This window comes from Molothrus aeneus, chromosome 1 (genome assembly GCF_037042795.1).
Source record: "Molothrus aeneus isolate 106 chromosome 1, BPBGC_Maene_1.0, whole genome shotgun sequence".
NCBI lineage: Eukaryota > Metazoa > Chordata > Aves > Passeriformes > Icteridae > Molothrus > Molothrus aeneus.
In genome coordinates, this window is record NC_089646.1 from 131,320,937 (window position 1) to 131,344,044 (window position 23,108).

General features: G+C 44.4%; 1 protein-coding gene across 1 annotated transcript in view; it reads right to left on the minus strand.

The window, feature by feature from the left end:
- Positions 1-19,366, minus strand: part of SDC2 (syndecan 2) — a 60,717-nt gene extending 41,351 nt beyond the window's left edge. The window contains exon 1 of the mRNA XM_066565098.1: positions 19,195-19,366. Coding sequence (XP_066421195.1) covers positions 19,195-19,254 — 60 coding nt within the window. The 5' untranslated portion in view covers positions 19,255-19,366. The remainder of the gene's footprint in view (positions 1-19,194) is intronic.
- Between the last annotated feature and the right edge of the window lie 3,742 nt (positions 19,367-23,108).

Genomic DNA, 23,108 nt, shown 5'->3' on the forward strand with positions numbered 1-23,108 from the left:
CAAGGAATCACTGCCATTTCAGCCTCTCTCCCTTGATGACTGAAATCCTCAAGCATCCTAATTTATCTTGGCTTCTGTTACTGATGCCCCATGGCCAAGCCATGGCCTCTGGGCCCACAGGCAGCACTTATCCCACATGGCCATCACATGCCAATGGCAGGGCCACCCAGACCCGCTAGCGTGGGACGAGGAAAGGCTCAGGGACCATGGGGCACTGGGAGGCTCCCAGCCACATGCCCAGCTCACCTGCTCAGCTCACCTGCTCCCCTGCAAGAACACAGCTGGCAGCAGAACCATGAGCCTCCAAGCCACCCCAGCCCTCCTCCTCAAGGGGCCTTGAGGCATGATTCCCAGGGGAAGCTGGTGGCAGGGCTCAGGCAAGAGAGCTGTCCACCCCACTGCGGGCACTAAGGACGTACTTGGGAAATTAGGATGGTCACCATTCTCTGAATGCCCTTTTGCCAGGTCAAGCATCAACTTAATTTAGGGGTTAATTTCATTAAGCCATAAGCGTGAAACAGTCAATACTTGTTTGCATCTATCAAAGTTATCAATGGATACAGAGCATGACCAAAGCACCTTCCTTTCACATACACATGAAGTTCTGCTAAATCTACATCCTGTGTGCACACAGAGATATAGCTACAGAAAATAGCTTGGGAGAAAACTGAAGAGAGCTGTGAGCATGTAAGGAACTTTTGTTTAAGAATCACTTTGGTGAAGTCTATTTAAAATAAATCTCTTTTGAAAGGCATTGTAATGAAGTTCTGCGTGCTTGTCACCATGCGCTTTTACAGGACATACTTCAAAGCATTTCCTTTCTTTGCTGAGATGCCACCTAAACTTCTATCTTTTTCTGTCACGCCATATTTATTTTTGTTGCTCAATGTTTATTCCTCTATAAATCAAAGCAGTCGAGAAATAGATGTGCATGTATTTATTATCAAAACAAGTAACAGGTCAGCTATCTTTGTCATGCTTTCACTCTAAGAAAAACAACACCGTTCCACACGCTGCTTCCTACCTGAGGTTATTCCATCCTTCAGCATCTCTAAGAAAAAAAAGCTCTAGTTTTTTGTTTGTTTTTTTTTTCTTTTTCCCCTCTGGAATAAGATTTCCAATTCCTACAACACAAACTTCACTGAAGTCAATGGCATTTGCTCAGGTACAACCAACAGTAAAAGCAATACTAAGTATCCCAATGGAAATTAGTAAATGCGCCAGTAAATTTTGCTCAGAATTAGAGAAGGTGAAAGATGCTATTAACATGAGCTACTTTATGCTGCACTGCTCTAATATTCAACACTGAGCACCATCCCAATTCTTCAGTAATTAGACTAACACTGATGTGGTGGAGGGGGAGAAACAAATACTGGTTTGTGGGAAAGAGGGAAGGAAGGAAAAAAGTCATCATATAGCAGTATATAGCTTAGAAAACTGTTTTTTCCTATACAGATTCAGAACATAATCATGTTTTACAAAGCCCAAACCAATACATTTTCATCCAGGATACCAGAAAGTTGAGTTTATTAATTTCTACAACTCTTCTCTCTACATTCAACCAAGACATCATCAGGTTAGGTTTCCATAACTTAACTGTCTGCAAGGCTGGCCTATAATTCCCCAAAAGCAGAGTCCCTGACCGCCCAGGTGACCCTGCCAGGCTGCCCATTTCATCCATAGGGCACCTTTCTCACTGTGCACAAGACAGAAGAGTCTGGGAACAGGCCCACAAACACAGGTACCACAGCCTCAGTGCTGCTATTCACCCACAGCATGCTCAAGAAGGAGCCACTGAGCTTGCTGCATTGCATGAATGCCTGCAAGCTACCAGATGAATTATGCATTTCGGATAGCACCGGTTTCTATTTCTGTGGTGCTGAGATGGCCATGTGCAGCTGGAGGTCTGGACTCTATTTTTTTCTGAGCAGAAGACTTAAAATACTTCAAGTTTGCTGCCTGAGGGTAGAAAGCAGCTTATGCTATAAAACAAGAACCTTCTCACATTGTTATGAGAGGTTCTAATTTAATGTAACTGGGGTACAATTTTAAGCAGGTGGTTTGGTTTAAATATTAACTCCGGTGGTACATAAGGCTTTATTCAAAGGGCAAGTTCAGCTGCAAAGTGACATTCACAGTTTACAAACCAAGTGCAACGCAGCAGAGAACTGCCTTGTAATTAGGCGTGGTTATTGAGTAAGAAATTATATAGATTTATTAGAAGGTTGATTGGGATAATAATATGTTTTATATTTAGAATTAGGCCCTTGAAAGTTACTTTTAATCCTCAATGTTTCATATGCTGTGGTTTCTTTTAAAAAAAAATAAAACCTCACAGGGAACACACTGACTGAAAAGGAAATTAATAAAATAAGAAGCATTGACTTTTTTATATGGTAAAAGTATATGATTAAATTCATGTCCATAATCCAGGCAGATCATGCTGATGCTTGGAAATCCCTGAACTGCTGTGCAACAAGAACTGCACATTTGAAAAGTAAAGTCCCTACCTTGTTTTGACTCCTCAAGGCAAGTCTGCAGCAAACTGCCACTTAATGCTGAGGCTAGATTGCTACACCTTTGCTGATCATGGTAAAATCAGTTCAAATTTTGGGGCTGATCTTATCTTTTGCTTTGTTTGTACCTACTCTGTTTTTTTTTTTTTAAGAAACAAGCCAATACAATTCTGGGCAATTCCAGAGGAGGGCAGGAAGAGAGATGCCTTCCCAGCTGAAGCTGCCTCCTGGAGAACCTCATTCATCAGGCATGAATGACTGATATTATCAGCTAATAAATATTTATTAGATAAGAGCTAAGTAAGTTTTAATATCTCATTTAAAATATTAGCTAATTTTCACCATGTAAGTAAGAATTTATAACCATAAGCACTGTAACACATGCACTTCAACTTGGTTAATTCATATGTTGAAAGCCCTGAATAACATAGATTTTCAAAGATAAAACTGATGAGATACAGGTAGTGTACTTCCTACATGAGCATAACAAAGTAGTAACTGATTTGCTGTTGCTGCAGAAGGAGCTAGAAATTCCTTAGATTATGCTTAAGTACTGCCATGACAGCCATATCAGTTCAGATGTTAAATACCACAAGGGGTATTTGTGGTTTTTTCCACCCAAGCAGTCAGCTCCAACTTGCCAGTCTGTCCCATTTCTTCTCCTAGTGAAGGTGGTCCTCTGTCTTCACAAGAGCTACACAAGAACATCCCCACTTCCCTGGGTCATCCTCTGAAGTCCCACAAACAATTCAACCATCACCATCTCTCTCATCTCTCACATAACTTGTAACACCATCATGCTTCCCTGATGAAGGAAGGGTTTGGAGGGGGTGAGCAGCTCAGGGCCTGATGAGAAGTCAGCTCTTTCACTTTCTGGCACAGGTAGTGGGAATGACAATGCCATGTACCCACTCACTTTCCATCAGTGCTTCACTTGGCTCCTGGACAGAGTAGAGTGAGGGAATGACTGCAGTCACATCCTCCATGCAACAAAAATAAACAAGCAAACAAACAGACAAACAAAAAAAACCCAACAAAAACAAAAGTAGAAGGAATCAAAAGTTACAGTACACAGATTGCCTTCAAAGCTTTCCCTTCTTTTCAGGGAAAGCTGCCTCTCTCCTATCTACTGTTGCAGCCACTTTCAAAACATGCATAATCTTCTGGAATGGCATTAATTAACAGTTGTGAGCAGTCACAGAACAGTTTTCAGCACGTAAAGTCACACCATGGCTCTTATCTTTCCTTGTGTCTCTCCACCTGACTTTCTCAGTGCCCTCTGTACACACAAGAGCTCAGCAGCAGTAACTCAGCATTACACCATCTCCTCTACAAAATCTTCAGCAGAGTTTGACACTTTTTATTAATTGAGGGAAGATGTCTCCACATTGGAAATACAGACACCCAAGCCAGCTCTGTTAGCAGGAGTCAGCTGTGAGGTAGAAGTGAACAGAAGCTGATACCTTTTTCTCACAGAAAGTTCTGAGATTACCTTCACTGGAGTTCCATGCTACTTCACTCCTAACTTATTCTAATTTTACTAGAAATCCAGTGTATTTATTTACTGTGCATCAATCCAGCCATTATCATTGAATTAAAAAGTAATTTGAAATTAATGAAATATGGAGGAAATATACTTGGATTTGATATCTGTGGTATTTCCAAGACTGCCTGGAATTGCAATCACAGTGAGGAGGGTATGACATAGTAACTACATATTTACTTGTTTGACCATGATGCTGCCAAGAGACACACTGTCCTTTTGGAAAATGTCATCCATTTCACAACTTTCCCAAAAATACCCTTACTTATGCTTTTTTGAACACCCTAGCATACAACCACAAGCATCAAAAATACAAGAAAACTAAGAGTCACATACTGCCAAGTTTCTTAATCACAGGCTTCTTCTCCCAGCATTAGAAAAAAATTAATCCTGCTCTGCTTGGCATGCCAGTGTATTATTTTAAATAAGTAGAAGGGCTGAAAGAAAGTCCCCCTTCATTTCCCAAATCCCGAGAGAAAATGGAGGAGTTATTTCCAGAGCATGTACTCAATGACCATCCAGTGAAGCCTATTCATTTTGGTCAGTCGTCATAAGTCCTGCACCACACCTAAGGAACACACTGCCTTCTTCTGATGCATCTTACACTGCTTGGAGAGGATTAAAAATAATTATGGAAAAAGAAAAAAAAAAAAAACAGCCTTAAAAATCTTATTAAAACAATTCTAATTTTCTTGGTTTGTTCCTCCTCCATTGGAAGATGTCTCCTCATGCAGTAAGTCAGCCTTACAGTTTCAGATTCTGCTTGGATTTTAAAGCAAAAAAATCTCAAGAATTTGGACAATACGGACATACGGGGGTCTCTGCTGCACAAGTAGGGACTTGGCACACCCCAGCCACCTTCCTGCAAAAGTTAAAATAGTTCCCCAGGAAAGCCTGGATGCATCTCCCAGTCTTCTGCTGATGGGGAATTTGCTATTGGGGTGCCTTGTGCTCCAGATCTTGTATGAGCAAAAATTATGAGGCACCAAACTTGTTTGTCAGATTTTCAGGCTCTCTCACTACTGAGCAGTTTCTCCACTTCAAAATGAGTATCTTCCAAGAGCCTCTGCAGAGCACAGGCTTTGTTCAAGTTAGGTGTGACTGAGAAAAGATAAAAGGATAAACTGGGTGCTTTGAAACAGCCGAGGAGCTGAAACCCAGAAAACATTAAGTTCATGCTCTGCCAATAACTTAACTCTCATCTCTTTTCTTTGCCCTGACCGGAGTATCAGCACTGCTCAGCGCATACTCTCAACTCTGGGAACATTTCATGTAATTGACCACAAATGAAGTAACACAGACGTGCTTTTTCCTAAGCTGGAGGCTCTTTGGCCAGGGGAAGGTGGGTTTTCAGTCACACTGGCAGTGCAGAGGACCAGGAGGGCTGCATGGAGGGAGCAAGGAAGGAGTCTCCTGCAAACTCTGCAGCTGGAGGCTGCCCAGCTTCCCTCCTGTTACAGCCAGCTATTAAAATATACTCAGTGAAACTCCTAGTGCACTTTTTCAGACCTGTGTGAGTCAAGTTTGACTCAGATGATATTCTCAGAGTTCTTTACTCCTTCTCCTTGCCTTTCCTAACCCAAGAGGGGATGTGGCAGTTCGATGTTACAGCTAATACTATGCTTTCTGTACAGTGCAGTTCAGCAATTGTAAAATTATTCTTAGCTTTACCCCCTGCAATTTTTAAGTCTCTTACTCCTGCTGTCTCTACAGATTCAGGCTTCCCACTTCAACATCCCTTCTTCTCATGCAGACCCTTCCTCAGGTGCCAGAGAAAGGGTCCCTGTGCCTCAAAGGAAACCTCAGTTTACAGCCCTCTGACTGCTCTTGGAATAAGCCTCTGGCAGGCCAAACATCAATTCTTTCTGAAGGGGTGAATATTAAGAAAAGGCTTTTTACCAGATGATTATTCTCAGAACTTTACTCGAAGTGCCACGATAAAGCCCAGGACCAGCATATTCTAATAGTCTTATTTATCCCATTCCTTCACATAAACATATTCCCTACACAGGCCTGCCCTTCATTACTGGAAATAAACTGCACCCAAACCTCAGCAACGTATTTTTGTGGGGTTTTTTTTCTGTGGCTAAGACACCCACATGAGTTTTTCTTTAAAATAAAACAAACTGGGATTATTCAAAGGGAGGTAAAAAAAGAGTTCGGAGAGGACTCTCATAGCCTGCTCCTCAAACAAGGCTTCTCCTGTACAGCACATCAAGGCTATTTCAAGAAGCACCTCCCATTTTTCACCCCTGAGTACGTCAAAGTGTGTCAGCTTAAGAAGCCAAAGAAAGAAATGGTTACTTAAGGCCAAGTGCAAATACCTTGAAGAGGTGGGAGGGAGACAGGGTTGGGTTAACAGGTTGCTCACCGCAGGGTATGGAGAGGTGTGCATCCACACAGCAGCTGCTGAGCCACAGATAATCCCAGCCCTCCCTGTGCCAGGCTCAGCATCTCCAGAGGGAGCACAAGCACCCGGGGAGAAACCACTTCCCTCCCTGCACTGCAGGCCTTGAGTATGGTCATTAGCTCACACACACGTTTGCACTCTTGGGGTAGCAACACTCAACATTTTCCCCTCTGGTATCCATGGAGAGAGATTAGCACTCCTGTATTTCATTAGCCAAGAGTGCTAAGTAATCCACCAACTTGTGGAAGGAGTAAAAACACTGAGGTTAATGTATTTGGTGAGGCTCTGTTGAATGGTTGGGGTATTTTGTTTCAGTATAGCATAAGGAAAGCAGCTGTCACCTTGATTATAGTGCCCTCGGTAATCTGACACTTCAGCTAGCCCCAACTTCAGACAGCTCCCCCTCCATCTGAGCGAACACAGTTACTGATCACTTAAACAGACAAATGGTCATTTGCACAAAATAAGTTTTGAAGTGAGCCTGTAGATCAGAGGAGGAGCAATTTGCACTCATCATTCCCATCCTTCCGCAGTCAGAAGGGAGAACACGGAAGTTTTCCAAGAAAATCCAAAGAACAGAGAGAAATGCCAAGCTGTAACATTTGGCTCCACACACTCACTTTCCAAAAAGCAAAGGCAGTGAGGGATGCAGTGCTCAAATGATCCATGTCTGCTTAAACGCTTGGTTTGCGTGCTCCAGGGCTGTCGAACGGACACAGCTGATGAGTCAAAGATGGAATTAGCATGCCTGATACAGCAACTCTTTTCCAGCCCGAACCAGTCACCTCCAGGCTTCTCCTTTAATTAAGGTCTGGCCAAGACATGTCAGCAGTTCAGCATCCCCTTCCTGCCAACAGCTCTGCCAATACTTTGGTCACTCACAACCAACTCCTCCCCACTCCCTCTTTTTCATTGCTGTGAGCTGAGTGAGCAGAAGGATACCTGAGAGTGGGCAAAGGCCCAGAGTCAGCCCAGATTTTCATCTACCTTTTCTTCTGCTCTTGGATCTTGTACTTGCAACATGAGACTGAAGAGCCCTGCCAATGCTAACAGTTACCTTTTGTGCCTGATAGCACAAAAGCAGCAGGAGGGAAAGAAAAAAATCAGTCTAATGAGGTTGGAAGCACAAGAGATTGCAAAGAAAAAGAGCAAATAAATAACTTAAGGTATAAATTACAATTAAGTGCACTACAGTTACCATGTACTGTGCAGTATTGTTCAGAAATATCACCAGCACATATTAAAACACCCCACACTGAACAAAAAGCAATACTTCTGGTAGGAAACTGGTAGTCTTACACCACGACCGTGGTGATAATGGCATGAGAAATTGCACAAGTGACAGACAGAATTTAAAAGCCTTCAGTTTGTGTTGCTCTGTTAGTTTTTATCTTCTCACAGAAACAGTCTACACCAATACAGACAATAACACAGAGCACTGCCCATCCCTGCAGTACACTCTATTTTGTCACTGTTGAAAAATAAATTTGTTTTCTCCCTATTTTCTTTTGAAGACAAAAGTCCATTAAGACATGTCTTCCATCTGCTTTGATTTACTCAGAGGAAAGTCAAAGCACTTATGCTTTATGCTTTAACTGATAAATTTACATAGCTACACGGACAATGCCTTATAATTTCATTATTTATTTCCCTTGAAAAGAAAGCAAAACTTTTATTTATAAGCTGCTTTACATTTTAGAGGTTTTCACTAAAATAGAAGTTCAGCATAATACAAAGCCTTTACTCACAGGTATAGAGCCAGCACTGAACTTCAATTAACCACAAAAAATAAAAAATTAATCCAGCAAATAAAAAGAAGTCTTAAGGAAGGCTAACTGACAACTGCAAAACAGAGGAGGACATGTCTCTGATAAACTGAGTATCTTTTCTGTTAAGCTGAGCACTATATTTACCACCTGGCCTGCAAGGGCTGCTTTTATTCAAAAGCTCTGCAGTACAATATATGCACATGTAGAGGATGAAGACTTTATCATTGAAACCTTCTGCAAGAAATTAGGGGAATGAGAAAGACTCACACACTTCTGCAGCAAAATTAGGTCAGGACGCCTTTGAACAGCTCCATTTGAAGGCTGTGCCAGACTTCAGATCAAATACTTTTTAGTGCATTAGGCCCAACGGCTTAAGAGATGAACTTCTATACTGCTGATAATTATTACTGGTATTATGCACTGCTGCTTCCCTCTCCACCTGTGGATAATTATAAATAGCCTAGATTTTCCAGTCCCTGACATATGCCACTTGGTTAACAGCACTTCCAAAACCTATCCTTTATAACCACAGGTCACACATTCCAAATATGACAACCACGTAACTCCACAGAGATTGCTAAATCATGACTTGCCCCACACATGCTCTTATCTAAATGCTTCCTGAATATAGAGAGATGGCTAAATGGCATTAGCATCACAGTAATTAATGATGTGAAGCTGGAAAGTGCCAAGCTGGTGATTCAAATGCAAACCTGCCTCTGCCCTCCTGTGCCTAGGTACAGCCTTGGACTGTGCAACCAGGGAACATCACTGCCAATGGCTCCATCACTTCCTGATGGGGCTGGTGCTCTCCTCCATGCCAGCTCTTGCTCCTGATGGCCTTCAGGGCTATCTGCAAATAAAACAGTCCAGCAGCCAAGCAGGGAGGGAAAAGGCCACAGAAATGTCCCCAGATATATAAAGCAGTTAATTATACACCTCTTCCCTGCTCAGCTTCACTGTTCACACCCTGAGGAATAGGCAGTAGAGCCCACCAGATCCATATTCAGTCATGTTTGTGGAAATTTTAATTTAAAAAAAAAAATCAATCTATAAATAACCTGCAACAATGCCTAGACATTAAAACTATTTCATCGCGTCATTCAGAATTTTAAGTCTTTGAAAATTCAGACTTTTCCTCAGGTTTTTTAAGCTCTTAAAATTCACAGCTGAATTCACTCTAGCAAGCTTGGTCCTTGGGAGGGTTGTTAAGATACACCAAAACATCCTACTCCAGTTTCCTACTGCTCCTTGTTTTGCTCCCCTGTTAGGTGACACTACTAATTGTACAGCTGCTACAGCTAGCTGCCAGAGACTGCTCTAAGGAGGTTTTCCAGTTAGATTAGCTGAATTGAATAATGAGAGAGAGAGAGAGACAGATTAGCTTTTTCTGTGCATCTCTAGGAAGCCATAGAGAAATCCCCAAAAATACTCTTGCTAATCCTCCCTTAGGACCCTCCATCTCCGATCACAAATACAGAAATGCCATGTGAGCAACTTTACTATGTGGAAACTATGCCAGCTCCGAGTGTCTGTGCAGCAACAACCTTCATGACAAAGGATCCTACCTACTTTTTTAAAGAATGACAGTGTCTGCCAGAAGTTCTTCTCAGTCCTCATCAGTTTCTCAAGTCAAATACATTTACCCATGTAATCCAGAGGAGGCAAGCCTCAGCTGTTCAGTGAAACAACAAGAAATGGCAAAAAAGAATCACAGAGACTCCTACCTGTACATTACAGAACCACCACATTTCTTTCTCTAAAGTAAGGGGATTTTTTGTCATAACCTAAAGCTCCCAAATTCTTTCAGTGCAGATAGAGGAGGTCAGAGGAAAAAACTCAAAAATTAAATACTGACTGGCACATGAAGTCAGTACCATCATAAAATATTCAGAAACGCAGAAGACTTCTTTAACCCACAGATAACATTAATGGTTCTCAAAAGAAGTGTCAGAAAATCTACATCACTATTAAGCTTATGTCACCAGGCAGAAGACCAATTCAAGGTGTCCACCAGAAGAGACCAACATCAAAATGCCAAGTCACCAGCTTTTGGTTAAATAGGAGAGAGACGGTCAAGCTTTTCAAGCTGTGAATTATCGTAAGAACAAAAACAAAAGAAAAGAAAGCTATTTTCCCTTTTCTAATGCCCTACAGTTGTGAAACAGACAAGAAGTGGCATTTTCATGGCAGCAATACTATTAAGAGTATAATTAATTTTGAATCAATTGCTCTGTGTTACCAGGAGCTCAGAAGTTCCCTCCATCAGGGAGAGCCAATGTCACGGGGACACAATGTCATGGACTGCCTCTCCACCACAGCAGAAAGGCTTTTTATTACTGAGCCTGAGCCCCACCAAAGGCAGAGATCCCCCTTGCAGACACAGCCCTGCTCCTCAACAGGGCATGGCTGGCTGGGCTAAACAGCACCAGAGAAAAACATCTGCAATAGGCAGTGTGAGTGTAGACAATGAGCCAACTCCCCTTCAAGGCCCTGCCTTCTCCGGCACCTGCAGACTTAAAGGAGGTTAAGTCTGTTTTTACCAGGTGGCCAGGGAACCTACTTTCCTCTCCCTCAAACACTGCACGGTGACCATCAAGCAATATTGAGATATCAAAACATTATCTAAACACCAATCATGAGTCTTCATTATTTAAGGCTGTGAAATAATGTATCTCTTTATAGTCAGTTACCAGACTTGTTCCTTCTTCCAACACCTTTCATAGCACTCCTCTCCTCTGCAAACCAACAGATGCTCTGTGATGCAGGAAGGGCCACAGCTCCTACCAGAAGAGCAAAAACCATCTCATGGTTTGCCAGAGGGCTTGGTCACTGCCAAACTCCCTGAAAATTTCTGGAGACATCTGTCATGCTTCCATGCAGCAGACAGATATGTCCACTGAAATATTTTGGTCAAAAGCCATAAAAAGGCAAATTCAATTGCAACACAGACAATTTCTGCTGAGCCAGGAGTCCATTCAGGTTACAGCAGCTCTGGTGGGACCTCCCAGCCTGGTCAGGTCGCATACAGACCTATGCTAACCACTGTTCCTGGTTTTTCTTCTTAAACCCAAATTTTTCCATCTTATTCACATTTTGCAGTGATGACCATGCCGGTCCCCTTACCACGGCTTTGAGGGCAGAGAAAAGGCTGTGCTGGAGAATCACACCAAAAGCACCAATGGGAGCTACTGAGGATCAAATCAGACACATGGGGGAAAATTTATGAAACTGCTGTATTAAATTACAAGTGAAGAAACAAGAAAAAATAAATGAAAATAACACCTTTTTGTTTAAGGCTTTTCTTCCTAGTAAGGAAAGGCAGAGAGGTTGCCCCTTCCACACTAATTCAGGCCAAGAAAATTATTAACACAATTTTGAGAGAAATTTTGTTCTGTTTATTTAACTGGGAAGCATGTTCTCTGGGGCATTTCTTGTCCTGACACTTGAAAGACACACACACACAACAGAATAAAAAAAAATAAAAAGTATGTAAAATAGAGCTCCATATAGAATAAAGTTCTATATAAAACACATAAACACACAAAGTTTCAAAGACCTTTCAAGCTAGAACTGCAACAGCTGGAGAGAGGTCAGTGCTGAATGCTCTTTGGAAGACAGTCTCTGTGAACACATAATTTCAAAAGTACCCCAAGAGGTTTCACTTCATGATATTTTAGATATCATATTGGAAAAAAAAAATCAGCCTTCATGGATGAGTAATAATCAAAGAGCACATGTCTGGAAAATCATAAACAGCTTCACCAAAGACAGGAATTTAGAATATACACATGGCACTTTAATAACTTTTTCTGTCTATTTCCAGGACTAGCCATTTTTCTTGTTCTACAATGGAGAAGGAGATTTGAGAGTTGCAGATGCTACATATGCTTAAGCTACCAATTATTCTAAAACATTAATCTTCTAACTTTGGGCACTGCCTCAGCAGTTCCTGAGAACTTTACACGTTCCCTCAATGACATTTACACAAGCCCGTAACGAACACAACCAAATTCCACACACGCTGTTCATGGACGCTCCTTCTCCTTGCTGGAAAAACTTTCCTTTGTGCTTGCACTGCCACCACCAGCAAGTACCAAGTGCCTCTGAGCTCCCAAATGGGAGAAGATTCAGTCCCCAGACAGGACAGGACCTAAAGGTTTTGCAATCTGCCTTCCACAAAAATCATCAGAATCTTGCTTCTCAGCAGCATTATCATATGCACATCCTTGCTGTAGGAATTACACATTATTATTATTTATAGGGCTAAGGTATATCTATTTTTATTTATACAATGTCACAAGTTTATATTCAACAGAAGCTCAATTTCTGGCTGTCCCAAAGATGGTGTGTTTCCATTGCTGTGAACTGCCTTCACCTTTCTGCTTTGCTTCCCTTGCAGGCTTTCATTTTGAATTATAAGAACAGCATTAATGTCACACCTCAGTGAATACGTGCTAGAACATGGAACCACACTTGAAAAGGATTTGAATGGAAAGGCTTTGTGGATGCTTTCCCCTGGTAAACAGTTTAAGTGACATCCTGATTCTGGAATCTCCAGAGTGAGCACAAATAAACAACCTGGAAAAGGAAGAATCTGTCTCCTGGACATCGCTCATTTCCGCAGCCTGCAACACACACAATGTATTCAAATCCATTTCTAGCCTTCCCTTGCAGACCCCAGTCCAAAAAGCAAACAGGACTCAGCTCTTAAAGCCAAATGATATCAAGTGGGTGGGGTTTGGCTGTGCCCTTCAGGTACTGTGTCCAGCCAGCTACTTCTGCAGATACTGAACAATCAACACAGCTGGAATTAATACAGCTCAGCCCAGAGAAAGAGGAAAGCTTGCTTCTACTTGTAGAATTAATGGAAAGACATATGAGAAGAGATCCTGTTGAAGGTGGGAGAGGGAAGACCTGGTTAGGTTATTCATTCATGTGGCAGCAAGTATGATGCATTTTTTGTTTTCTATTGAAGCATCCTTAGTCTTGAGGCTACACTGGTCATGCACCCAACTGCTCCCTGGGAAGTACTTCACCTCCCAGGCTGTATTACTTTAGCAGCACTCTTTCCTACAGCTCTGTGAGAATCAGTCCTCTCAGTCCACACAGACAGTCACACCTCTGAAATACACTTCAGATAACAGGGATGGGTCACCTCACACCAATCTCAAAGGTGACAAGTGACTTCCATTAGTGTGGAAGCACCTCTAGAGAAAATTATGCATTATTACGGTTAATCAAATGGGAACAAAAGATGTCTGACAACATAATATTTAAATACAGACAATATATTCTGGTTGTCAATCACAATGCTGGCTTCTGAACATTTTGATTCTCTGCCTGTGTATACCACAGGCTATGTGACCTTCTGTAAGTCCCTTTGTCTCCTTACTATTAATAAAAGTACAATGTATTTATCTTCATCCTCACAACTCAAACACAGCCAAACAGGTTTTTATTTGAACTTCCCCAAATCAATTCACCTTGGGAACAAAACAATTTAGCTTAGAAGGGAGATTTCTGAAGAAGTTGTTTATATATAAACTAAAAATAGTGATTTAAGATGGAGCAGACCAGCTCAGGGTTTAGTTAAGCACAGTTTATATATACTACACTCTAATAGCCTATCTATGGACAAGGCCAATTTCTGCAGATTCATCACCACCCCATTAGTCATTATTTCACTTTAAATGAAACTGCTGCTTGAGACATCAACAAAAATAATTTGCTCAGCGCAAATGCACTTGTTGCAAATGGCTGTTAAATGCTGCATTTTCTCCCACTGCAATCAGTATTCCAGTACTTCTGAGGATTACACATATTCTGTTTTTCTGCCTAAATATCTAGTATGCTTTTGAAAGCATCCCCCAGGGCTGAGCTAATCAAGAAAACAACATACATACAGAGAACTGTCATTATTAGAGGGTCAAACACCAATGCAGTCTGTACTCCAGAGCTTGGAAATTATACTTCAATGTGAGCAGGAGAAATAATGTTCCCAAATCACTGAATAGTGTCATGTAACCTATGAATAAATTACTAGTCCTGAAAAGATTATAGACAGCAATTTATTACCATCTTGTAAGCTTGAAGTGAAGATAACCAAACAACAGGCTGTTCACAGAACAGCCTCCAGTAATTCTCTCATGCTTCCTACAACACTGACTGCAAAGTGACTTGAATGTGGACCAAATCACTTGCTTATGACTTGTGCATCCTCTCTCAAATGCAGCAGCACAGAGGGCATCTTTATGATTCAGATTCAAGTAGGGTCTTATATGAGGCTTCAAATAAGCTTGCCAATCTCAAATACAACATTTATGTTAAAAATCATAGTCTGTCAAATCTATTCAGAAGACAAAAGAGCACTTCTCCATAACTAGACAAGAGCTCTTTGTTCAGCCATTGAGCCTTACTGAAGCCTGCAATTCTTTGCCATAAGCAAGATGGTTAAATTGCTCAATGGCAAAAGTCAATTTGGTGAGAAAATGTAATTAATAAATGCCATCTATATGCCTGTGCTTGACATTTTATAAAGACAACTTGCCACAAAGAGCAGTGCAAATGGAGAACTCTGCAAACAACTGGCTCCTCTGCAGGCTCTTCTCCAAGCTCAGGAAGCCCTGCCAAAATGCCACGTTCCCCACCAAGGATGGCAGGTAGCTCTCCACCATCCACCCCACCCTCCCAGAGGCATTAGATCACGGCTGTGTGTTTGACATGTGACTTCTTATGCCTTGCACCTCTAATAGCCAAGAAATTAGGTCTTTATCTTGTCATCCTGAGATTACACTTAATTTAGGACTACAGAAATTTAGATCCACCAAATCTCCAAGCAAAATCCAGACTTACTCCAATACTCCAAAGTCCACCATCTTTATTCCATTAGCTGCAGTAACTGTCTCAAACCTACCACAGAGGTGTTATCTGCCCAAGAACCACAATCCCAGCACCCAACTTCAAACCCTAAGATATTTGTCCTGACTTGTTCCTGAAGATGATGCTCTCATCTACTTCTTCGATAAGGATCTAGGAAAAAATGCAGAGAAAACATCTCTGCACTTCAGGCCTCAATACTAAGCCAGTTCCAATGCAGACCTCAGGGCTAAGATACTAAAAAGAGGAACTTCAGTGTTTGATCTGGGGTCAAGATTCATCTGTTCTTTAATTTTTAAATGATAATCTAACCTGAGAGAGAAACCCATTTCCAGAAAGTAACTCCTGAGAACATCCATCTAAGGGGTGGCTGTAATACCCAAGACTGGTGGCAAACCCCAGAGCTCCCTAGAATTTCCAGTGCATGGCAGTGCAGGCAGCTGTTTGATGGCAGAACCCAGAAGTTCAGTCAGAGCAAGGGAAGCAAACAAGGCAGATTCCAGGTGTTGCCAAACCACAAAAAGCAATGGATGAACATTTATTAATTCTATAGTGAGAAGAAAAGGTACATGTGAATTGGAGGTGGGTAGAAATAAATGAAGACAGAAAAGACTTCCTCTCTTCTTTGGAACTTATTTGACAAAGCAAATTTAATGCACATGAGAGACACACACAGCATATAAATCTAAATACCAGCTATCTCTTCAGCCCTTCTTGTCCTCTAATTACTGTCTCTGAAGTCTGCCTTTTTCAAAAAAAACATTCCTCCTCTCTAGCACACTATCAATTTTCCAAATTCCAAAACCAAAGTAACCATTAGTAACAAATGTAGGGAAATTACAGCATCATGGTTCTCAAATACTAAATACTTCTGAAAAAATATACCAAATATCACTCTTGGGTCATCGTTCAATGATTATATTTATGCTAACAACTCAGCAGTCAGATGCTTACACAAGAAACCGAAAGAACACTCAGGTGATGCCACGATGCTCTGTTTCACTGACAGTCCCAAATCCAGCCCCACAGGCATGTACTGATGATGTGAAGCAGTCTCCAGACTCCAGAAGCTTCCTGGGGAGAGATGGACTCAACCTGCTGTGAGGAGAGCAGCACCATAACACTGCAGTATGCAGTACAACCTGCTAGCCAGCAAAGTTTCTCAGTGTGCACTTGCGCATGCAGAGAGGATGCGACTGTCACACAAGCTCTGGAAAACCATTTGTCCCACGGCTGCAAACCAGAACGAAACGGAAAGGTTTATCAGCCTCTTCCGAATGGGAGCTGACAACTACAGCTGGATACTTGGCACTGCTCTCTGGTGCTATTAAAATCAGCAAAAGCTGGCTCCCAGCATCATCAGGACTGGGCTCAGGGGCTCCACCTTTTAAAAGGTGCATCAGGCCTCTCACTCAGTTTTCCTTTTCTTTCCAACAGTTTCACGTCACTGTCTTTCCCTCTCTTATAAGCAAACCAAGAAACTTTTAAGGTAGCTAGAAAGTACATTTTTTGCCATTCAGTCAAGCCTGGGTGAATACCCCATGTCCTTCCAGACCCATACAGGTTACCAGAACCCACTGTAATCTGATGTCTCACTTCACACTGCGCTGATGGCAGCAGAGCACTCTGCAAGCCCCAGCTGCAATCCACCAGCTTTGGTGTGGCTAACACTTGCCACCGTGTGCAGGCTGGCATTAACAGGTTGGGCTCCCTCTCTCCCTCTCCCTCACAGCTCTGTCCCGAAGCAGCTGCTCCCCCGGGGAGCTGGCCTGGCCTGGCACGGCACGGCACGGCACGGCACAGCTACGGTGCGACAGCCCACACCACGGCACACAAAGCACGCACCCAGCACCACAAACCACTCCCGGCGTCGTTCCGTGGCAGGTCTCACTTCCAGGGCATTCTTAACACCACAGTGCTAACATCTCCTTGGCCCACCCCAGTAAAAGTGTTGGGTGGTTATGCAGACCAAACACAGGGAACCCATTGCTTTAAGAAACAAAATCTGCTGCAGCTTCCCGCTCCTCTGCTCAGAATTATTATGGATAATTTACTTCATCAGAAACAAGATTTTTACAGTACGGTTCTGCCTAGATAATGATAAATAGTAGAATTTAAAAACATGAAGAAATTAGAGCTAAATCCATTTGACAGTGGCATGGAGAGCTGGGAGGGTTTTTTAAGCATCCGTATAGAATTCTTCTTACGACAAGGACAGACTTCTGCAGAGAACACAGATTTGGCATCTGTCTTTTCCCAGAGACTGGTCTACAAAATCCTATCTTAAGGGACCATGAAGCTGCTGCCAGGTACAGTTAAAGGAAAAAGAAGGGAGGTGAAAGAAAAGGAGAAGGACCAACCTCCTTTTACTTTTTCAGCCCCTCCACGACTTTCTGGCAGCAGTAAGGGCGCTGCAGCAGAGCCAGGCAGGCTCCCCCCACCTCGCTCTCCCCCCTGCCCCCTGAACCACACCGCACGGGATATGCCCCAACAACCACCTCACACTGCCACAGTGTGTTCATCCTAAGGCAAAAACCCATCAAACTTAATACTCTGCTAATTACTGTGGCAGTTTAATAGCTACTCCACCATCAGAGAACTTCGTACTAACAGCATTTCTATAAAATTAAAGGATATTGTAGCTCATTAGCCAAGGGTGTTTCTGCAGCACAGTTATACTTAGCGGAAACAAAGGTCAGTGTTCTCCCCAACCCTTTTTAAATCAGTCTTTAAGAAAATGTTTTGCAATTGTACCCTTAGAAATCCCTAACGATGAGGCAGATTTTATGAAGGCTGTGACTTGGCTAATTTATACAACAGCTAGAGAACTTCAAAAGTTAACCCAAGCTAGTGACGTTATTTAGTTCAGTGAAGCGGCTCTTTTTAATTGGATTAAATTGTTATGTTTTTTTTTTAAATTTCATATTGAAACCTCAATTTATTATTTCCTAATATTTGCCCAAACACTGCACCAGTGTCATTTGCATACCCTTTTCCTCAAGACAATCTCAGATCCACAGAAAAGACGGAAACCGGCGGAAAAGACCAAAACCCTCTGGCCGGTCCTCGCCGGCTCCTGCCACGAAAGGGTGGGAGGCTCGCCGGAGAGAGGCTTTCCCAGAGGTACAAATCCCGGCAACAAAGCTAATTGCATTAAGTAGAGGGCCCAGTTAGCGAATACACTCGTGGCACGGAAAAAGTGTAAACAGCAGCATTATCCCGAGCACCTCGCGGCGAGCCCCTGAGGAAGGGCCGGCCGGGTGCGCAGCAGGCTCGGGCTCCGCGGAGCCGGGACCGGGGCTGGCCGGGAGGCGCGCAAGGCGTTCTGTCTGAGGGCTCTGGGAGCTCCTGAGCCGCGCAGCCTGGGGTACTTGCTGCCTTTTTTCTCTTTTTAGCCACGAGCCGTGAGGAGTGGATTTTGCAAGGGACGCTCCCACCTCACCGCCCGCGAAGCCGGGGGAGGCGGCGATGTCCTCGGGCGGCCGCTCGGACACGGGGCGGCCCGGCGGCTCCCGGCGCTGCTCCGGGACGGGGCACAAGCCCCCGCTCCCGGACCCAGCCCCGCGCCGCGGCCCCTCGGGCGCCCCACGGCCGCCGGGCAGCCGCCCCTCCTCCGGAGAGGCAGGGAGAGAGGCACCGGGGGGGCTCCAGGGCCGGCTGGCGGCTGGGTCGTCGCGGCAAACTTCGGCCGAGGTTCGCTGGAGGGCGGCAGGGTGCTCCGCTGCGGCAGGGTGGTCCTCTCGGCTTCGTGGGGGTGTTTAGGGTTTTGTTGTTTTCGGGGGTTTGGTTTTTCTTTTTTTTTTTTTTTTTTTTTTTGGGGGGGGGGGGGGAGAGGTGTGTGTCTCGCTTTCTTTTCCTGGCGGATGGGACGGAATGGTGCCTGCCGTTTGCAGCCCGCTCAACTATCAACAGATGCCCCCCGAGCCAGCCCAGTGCCCGCGGACGGCGATGCCACGGGCCAAGGCTCAGGCTGCGCGCCCCGCACTCCGCTGGCAGAACCAAGGCGGCCGCCCTCGTCCCGTCCCGTCCCCTCCCGCGGGGCTGCCGCCGCCCTCTCCCCTCTGCCCCGGCACTCACCGGCTGCCCGGAGGCGCAGGCCACGAAGCTGACGGTGAGCGCCAGCCACACGCCCCGCATTATTCCCGCGGAGCCGGCGCGGCGGCCGCCGGGGGCCGGTCACAAAGGAGAAACCGGGGGCCGGCGGCGCTCGGCAGCGCCCGAGGGGCGCGGGGCAGGGCCGGTGGCGCCCCGGATCCGGCCCGCCGCGGGGCTCCGCGCTGCGCTCCGGCGCTGCCCGGCGGGCCCGGTGCTCGCGGCGCTGGGGCGCGCGGGCTGCAGGCTGCGCGCTGCCGGCTCCGCCGCCCTCCCTCCGCCCCGAGTGCGCGGCGGCGGCGCCGCGGCTCCCAGTTAAACCCCGCAGAAATTCCTGCAGGATTACAACACAGATTGGCAGCTCCCCCAGCCAGTGGAAAGAAGCAGCGCGCAGCCACCGCCGACTCTCGCCCCTCGCAAATTCAAGCAACTTTCCCCCCCTCCCTCCTCCTCCTCCTCCTCCTCCGCCCTCGTCTCCCCTCTCTCGTCCTCCCCCCCAGTGGAAAACATGAGCAGCGCCACGGACCGACTGGACCGACTGAGAGAAGGCTGGCCCCGTATAAAACCGGGGACGTGGAAAGGCTCCCCCTTCGCAAGAGAAATCCGGCCGCGTGTTGTTAGCGCTGTGCCGCCGGGGCTCGCTCCGCTGCTCCGCGCCACCCTCCCCGGTTAGCCTCGGTGGCAGCTTCTAGTGTCAGAAAAACAGCAAAATGGAGGGGTCAAAAATCACGGGAAGCGGGGCTATCCCGAACATGCCAGCTCATTGTGAATACCCACTTAGCTTTTGCCTCAGGATTCATTTTTTAGAGTTTTTTTAGTACAAGAAGACTAGAAAGTTTTAAGAGTGAGGGGCGGTAAAGTAAGAGAGGGCTGCGATTTGTAGCTAGTTACATGGATCCAGAAGCTGTCTTCAAAATAAATATTGCAGGAATTGACAGCACCAAGAATGTGTGCTCCAGAAGCCAAAACAAGAAGTCTTGCTACAACTAGTCCATGGTATTTCTCAACTGGGGAAAATGGGGCTTTTGCATAGCTTAGGAGCCTCAGTCCGATCCACTTACATGTGCCAGGATGTTTCCACCACTGAACATGTACATACATGAGATCAGTCATTGGACATAGGAAAGGAGCAATAACCAGGAAAGCAAAATATCTCAGTCTCACTTGCAAACTACAACTGGTGATTCAAGTCAGAAGGTAGCAAACAGCATTTTATAGCCTGAATCAAATGGTCTCTTTTGTTTGAGCAAAATCTCTCTCTCTCAGAGGACCCAGGTCCCAGGGAGGGCAAGAAAAGCCCAGGGAGAAACCCTGGGGAGATGTTTTTCCCAGGCAGATGTTTTTCCATGCCCTTCACTTTGCTTACCCTGTGCTCTGTGAAGGACTTTGGCCAACGGGTTGTGTTGAGATCCCAACCGCCTCCAGTTCCCAATCTGGTTGCCTTCCTATCAAAACAGGCATGCCATGTAAGAAAATAAAATAATCTGGCACAAGCAGTCTCTCACCCCACTCATCACTTTCCCAGCCTCTCCCAGACAAACACATCCCTGGCGATCCCTGCACAGTGTGGGCACAGTGGCTGGGTCTGTGCTGGGACAAGGCAGGACCCTTCTCCTCAGAGAGGGGGCTGGCCATGCCTGGATTGCTCTTACTGTGTGCAGCCCACTCCCAGGAACGTGATACCTCTCAGCAGTTACCACACTTGCTATTTCTAGATCCACCTTCTGGACATGCCATGTCATTGATTTTTAGGCTGCATTCCCCACTGTAATCCTACCAGATTTTCAGTGGTCTGCTCCTTGTTGGTGTCACACACACAGATTGTTTAATATATTTCTTATATTAAACAGATTGTTTAATATAATCTTTCTCCTTCAAAGTATGTTGCAAATACTTAAAACCTAATTCTGTGTATCCTCTTCTTTTGTAGGCAGCCAGATTTCAATTCAACTAAGCAACAATTTCAGCACTGTTTGATGTGGGTGAGTGAAGTACAGTGAAGAAAAGGGAGTAAAACTCCGTTTGGGCAAAATCTGTAGGACCTCACATAGATGTGGGGTCTTACAGGCAGCCCAGTCTGCAGGGAGGGAAGAGATGAAGAGGTTGATACTTGCCCCCAGTCAAGGGGGAAATAGAAAAAGCATTCCTTAACAGCAGGAAAACAGAACACCCCATTAGAAACAAAAAACATGAAAGAGCAAATGTGAAGACAAAGTTGCTGCATACAGGAAGCATCCTAAGGGTCATCAGACACCAAGGGGCAGGTGATTTACTACATTAGAGTATTTTTTTAGCATTATTGAACATTTTTTTAGTGTTCTTTAACAGGCATGTCTTTTAACTTACAAACCAAGCTTAGCTTTACTTCAATGTTACAATGCATGATTATCAGGGTTTTACATACTTGGCAGAATATATCACAGATCAAAATATCATGTGCAAGAAACAAAGAGAAGGCCTTTCTCAGGCAAATATGATGGGAACAAATGGGCTCCTCATGGACCACCAGTATTCTTATGGGCAGTGCCCTTGAAGGATCTGGGGCTAAGACCTGCAAAACCTCCAAATCCTTAAGCCTCTCTGGGGACGATGTCTGATGCCAAACATGAAGATAGACACAACACATTAATGCTAGAAGGATCAGAGCTAAAGACCAGAAGCCAGACAGATGATTTGAAAAGTTAGAAGTGAGCATGAGAATTAAAAAATAGAAAGCAATTAACCCTTGTAGTTCACAGAAATAACAAAATATTATCCTGTATCCCACTTACTCCCTGCCCACTCTCCTGAGTCTTCCATCTGAGAAGAGCATAAGAGTATTTCCACATGTGGTCCCATGGAGAAGCAGCTGCAGGCCTGGGCATTTCTACACAGACTGTCAGGCAGTGTTCCCCGTGTTGCCTTTGTGTCACCCTGGGTACCCCCAGCCCTGCAGGGCACAGGCCACCCTGTCACCACACTCACATTGAGTCCAACCAGGCAGGAGTGGGATTCAGGTGAGATTAAGGGACAAACTTCACCAAAGGCCATTTTTTTTTTTTTTTCAAAATATGTTATATGCTGGAAGGATGCAAGAAGACCTCAAGTGTAGCGTGTGCTGTGTGGTTATCAACTACAGAAGACCCAAATGTCCACCAAATTTAGAAATTCAGTTTTGGGTCACTCCTAAGGGGAGTGTTACTGGAACTTTAGGGAAGAGTCATGATTAGAAATACAGAGGAACTGTTCTGAAAGCAAGTTGGGAAATCTTGGGAACAAGTTTCCAGCCTATGGCTGCCGAGGCACCATTGAGGATAAATGTGCATCACAATTTTTTTGAGTGCTTCCTAAGCATTTATTTTTTCATGGCCAATCCTGCAGGTGACTTACACAACCAGCAGGGCTAAGGAAAGGGATCTACATGGGGAGGAGAGTTCCTAATCATGCCATTTATTTTTATTTATATTATTCTATGTAATACAAGTTGTGGTTGAGAATATGCTTGACCCAAAGCACAGCCCTGGGCCTCACACTGCAGTGAGTGACAAGGTGGTGTTGACCGGAGCTGTTTGTTATGTAAATGACTGATTTGTTGTATTTGTTGTATTTGACTGGTTGCATTTGTGCCCAGGATGGGAAAGACTTGGCATCACATTCAAAGATCATAAGAGGGGTCAAATTTTCTCAAATAACTTATTCAAAGAAAGACAGAACCTGTGAAAAGGAAAAATACAGCTGACATTAAATCTGTTTGAAGCCACACTGACAATGACCTGAAAAAACTTGGTAAGATGTGTTGGTAGGACATTTCAAAGAGATTTATTACCGCATCACCAAACTCCCAAATTTTATCCTTCTAATTTAAGAACAATAGAACTGCTCATCTCTTCTATAGAAACATTTCTAAGTAATATTATTCA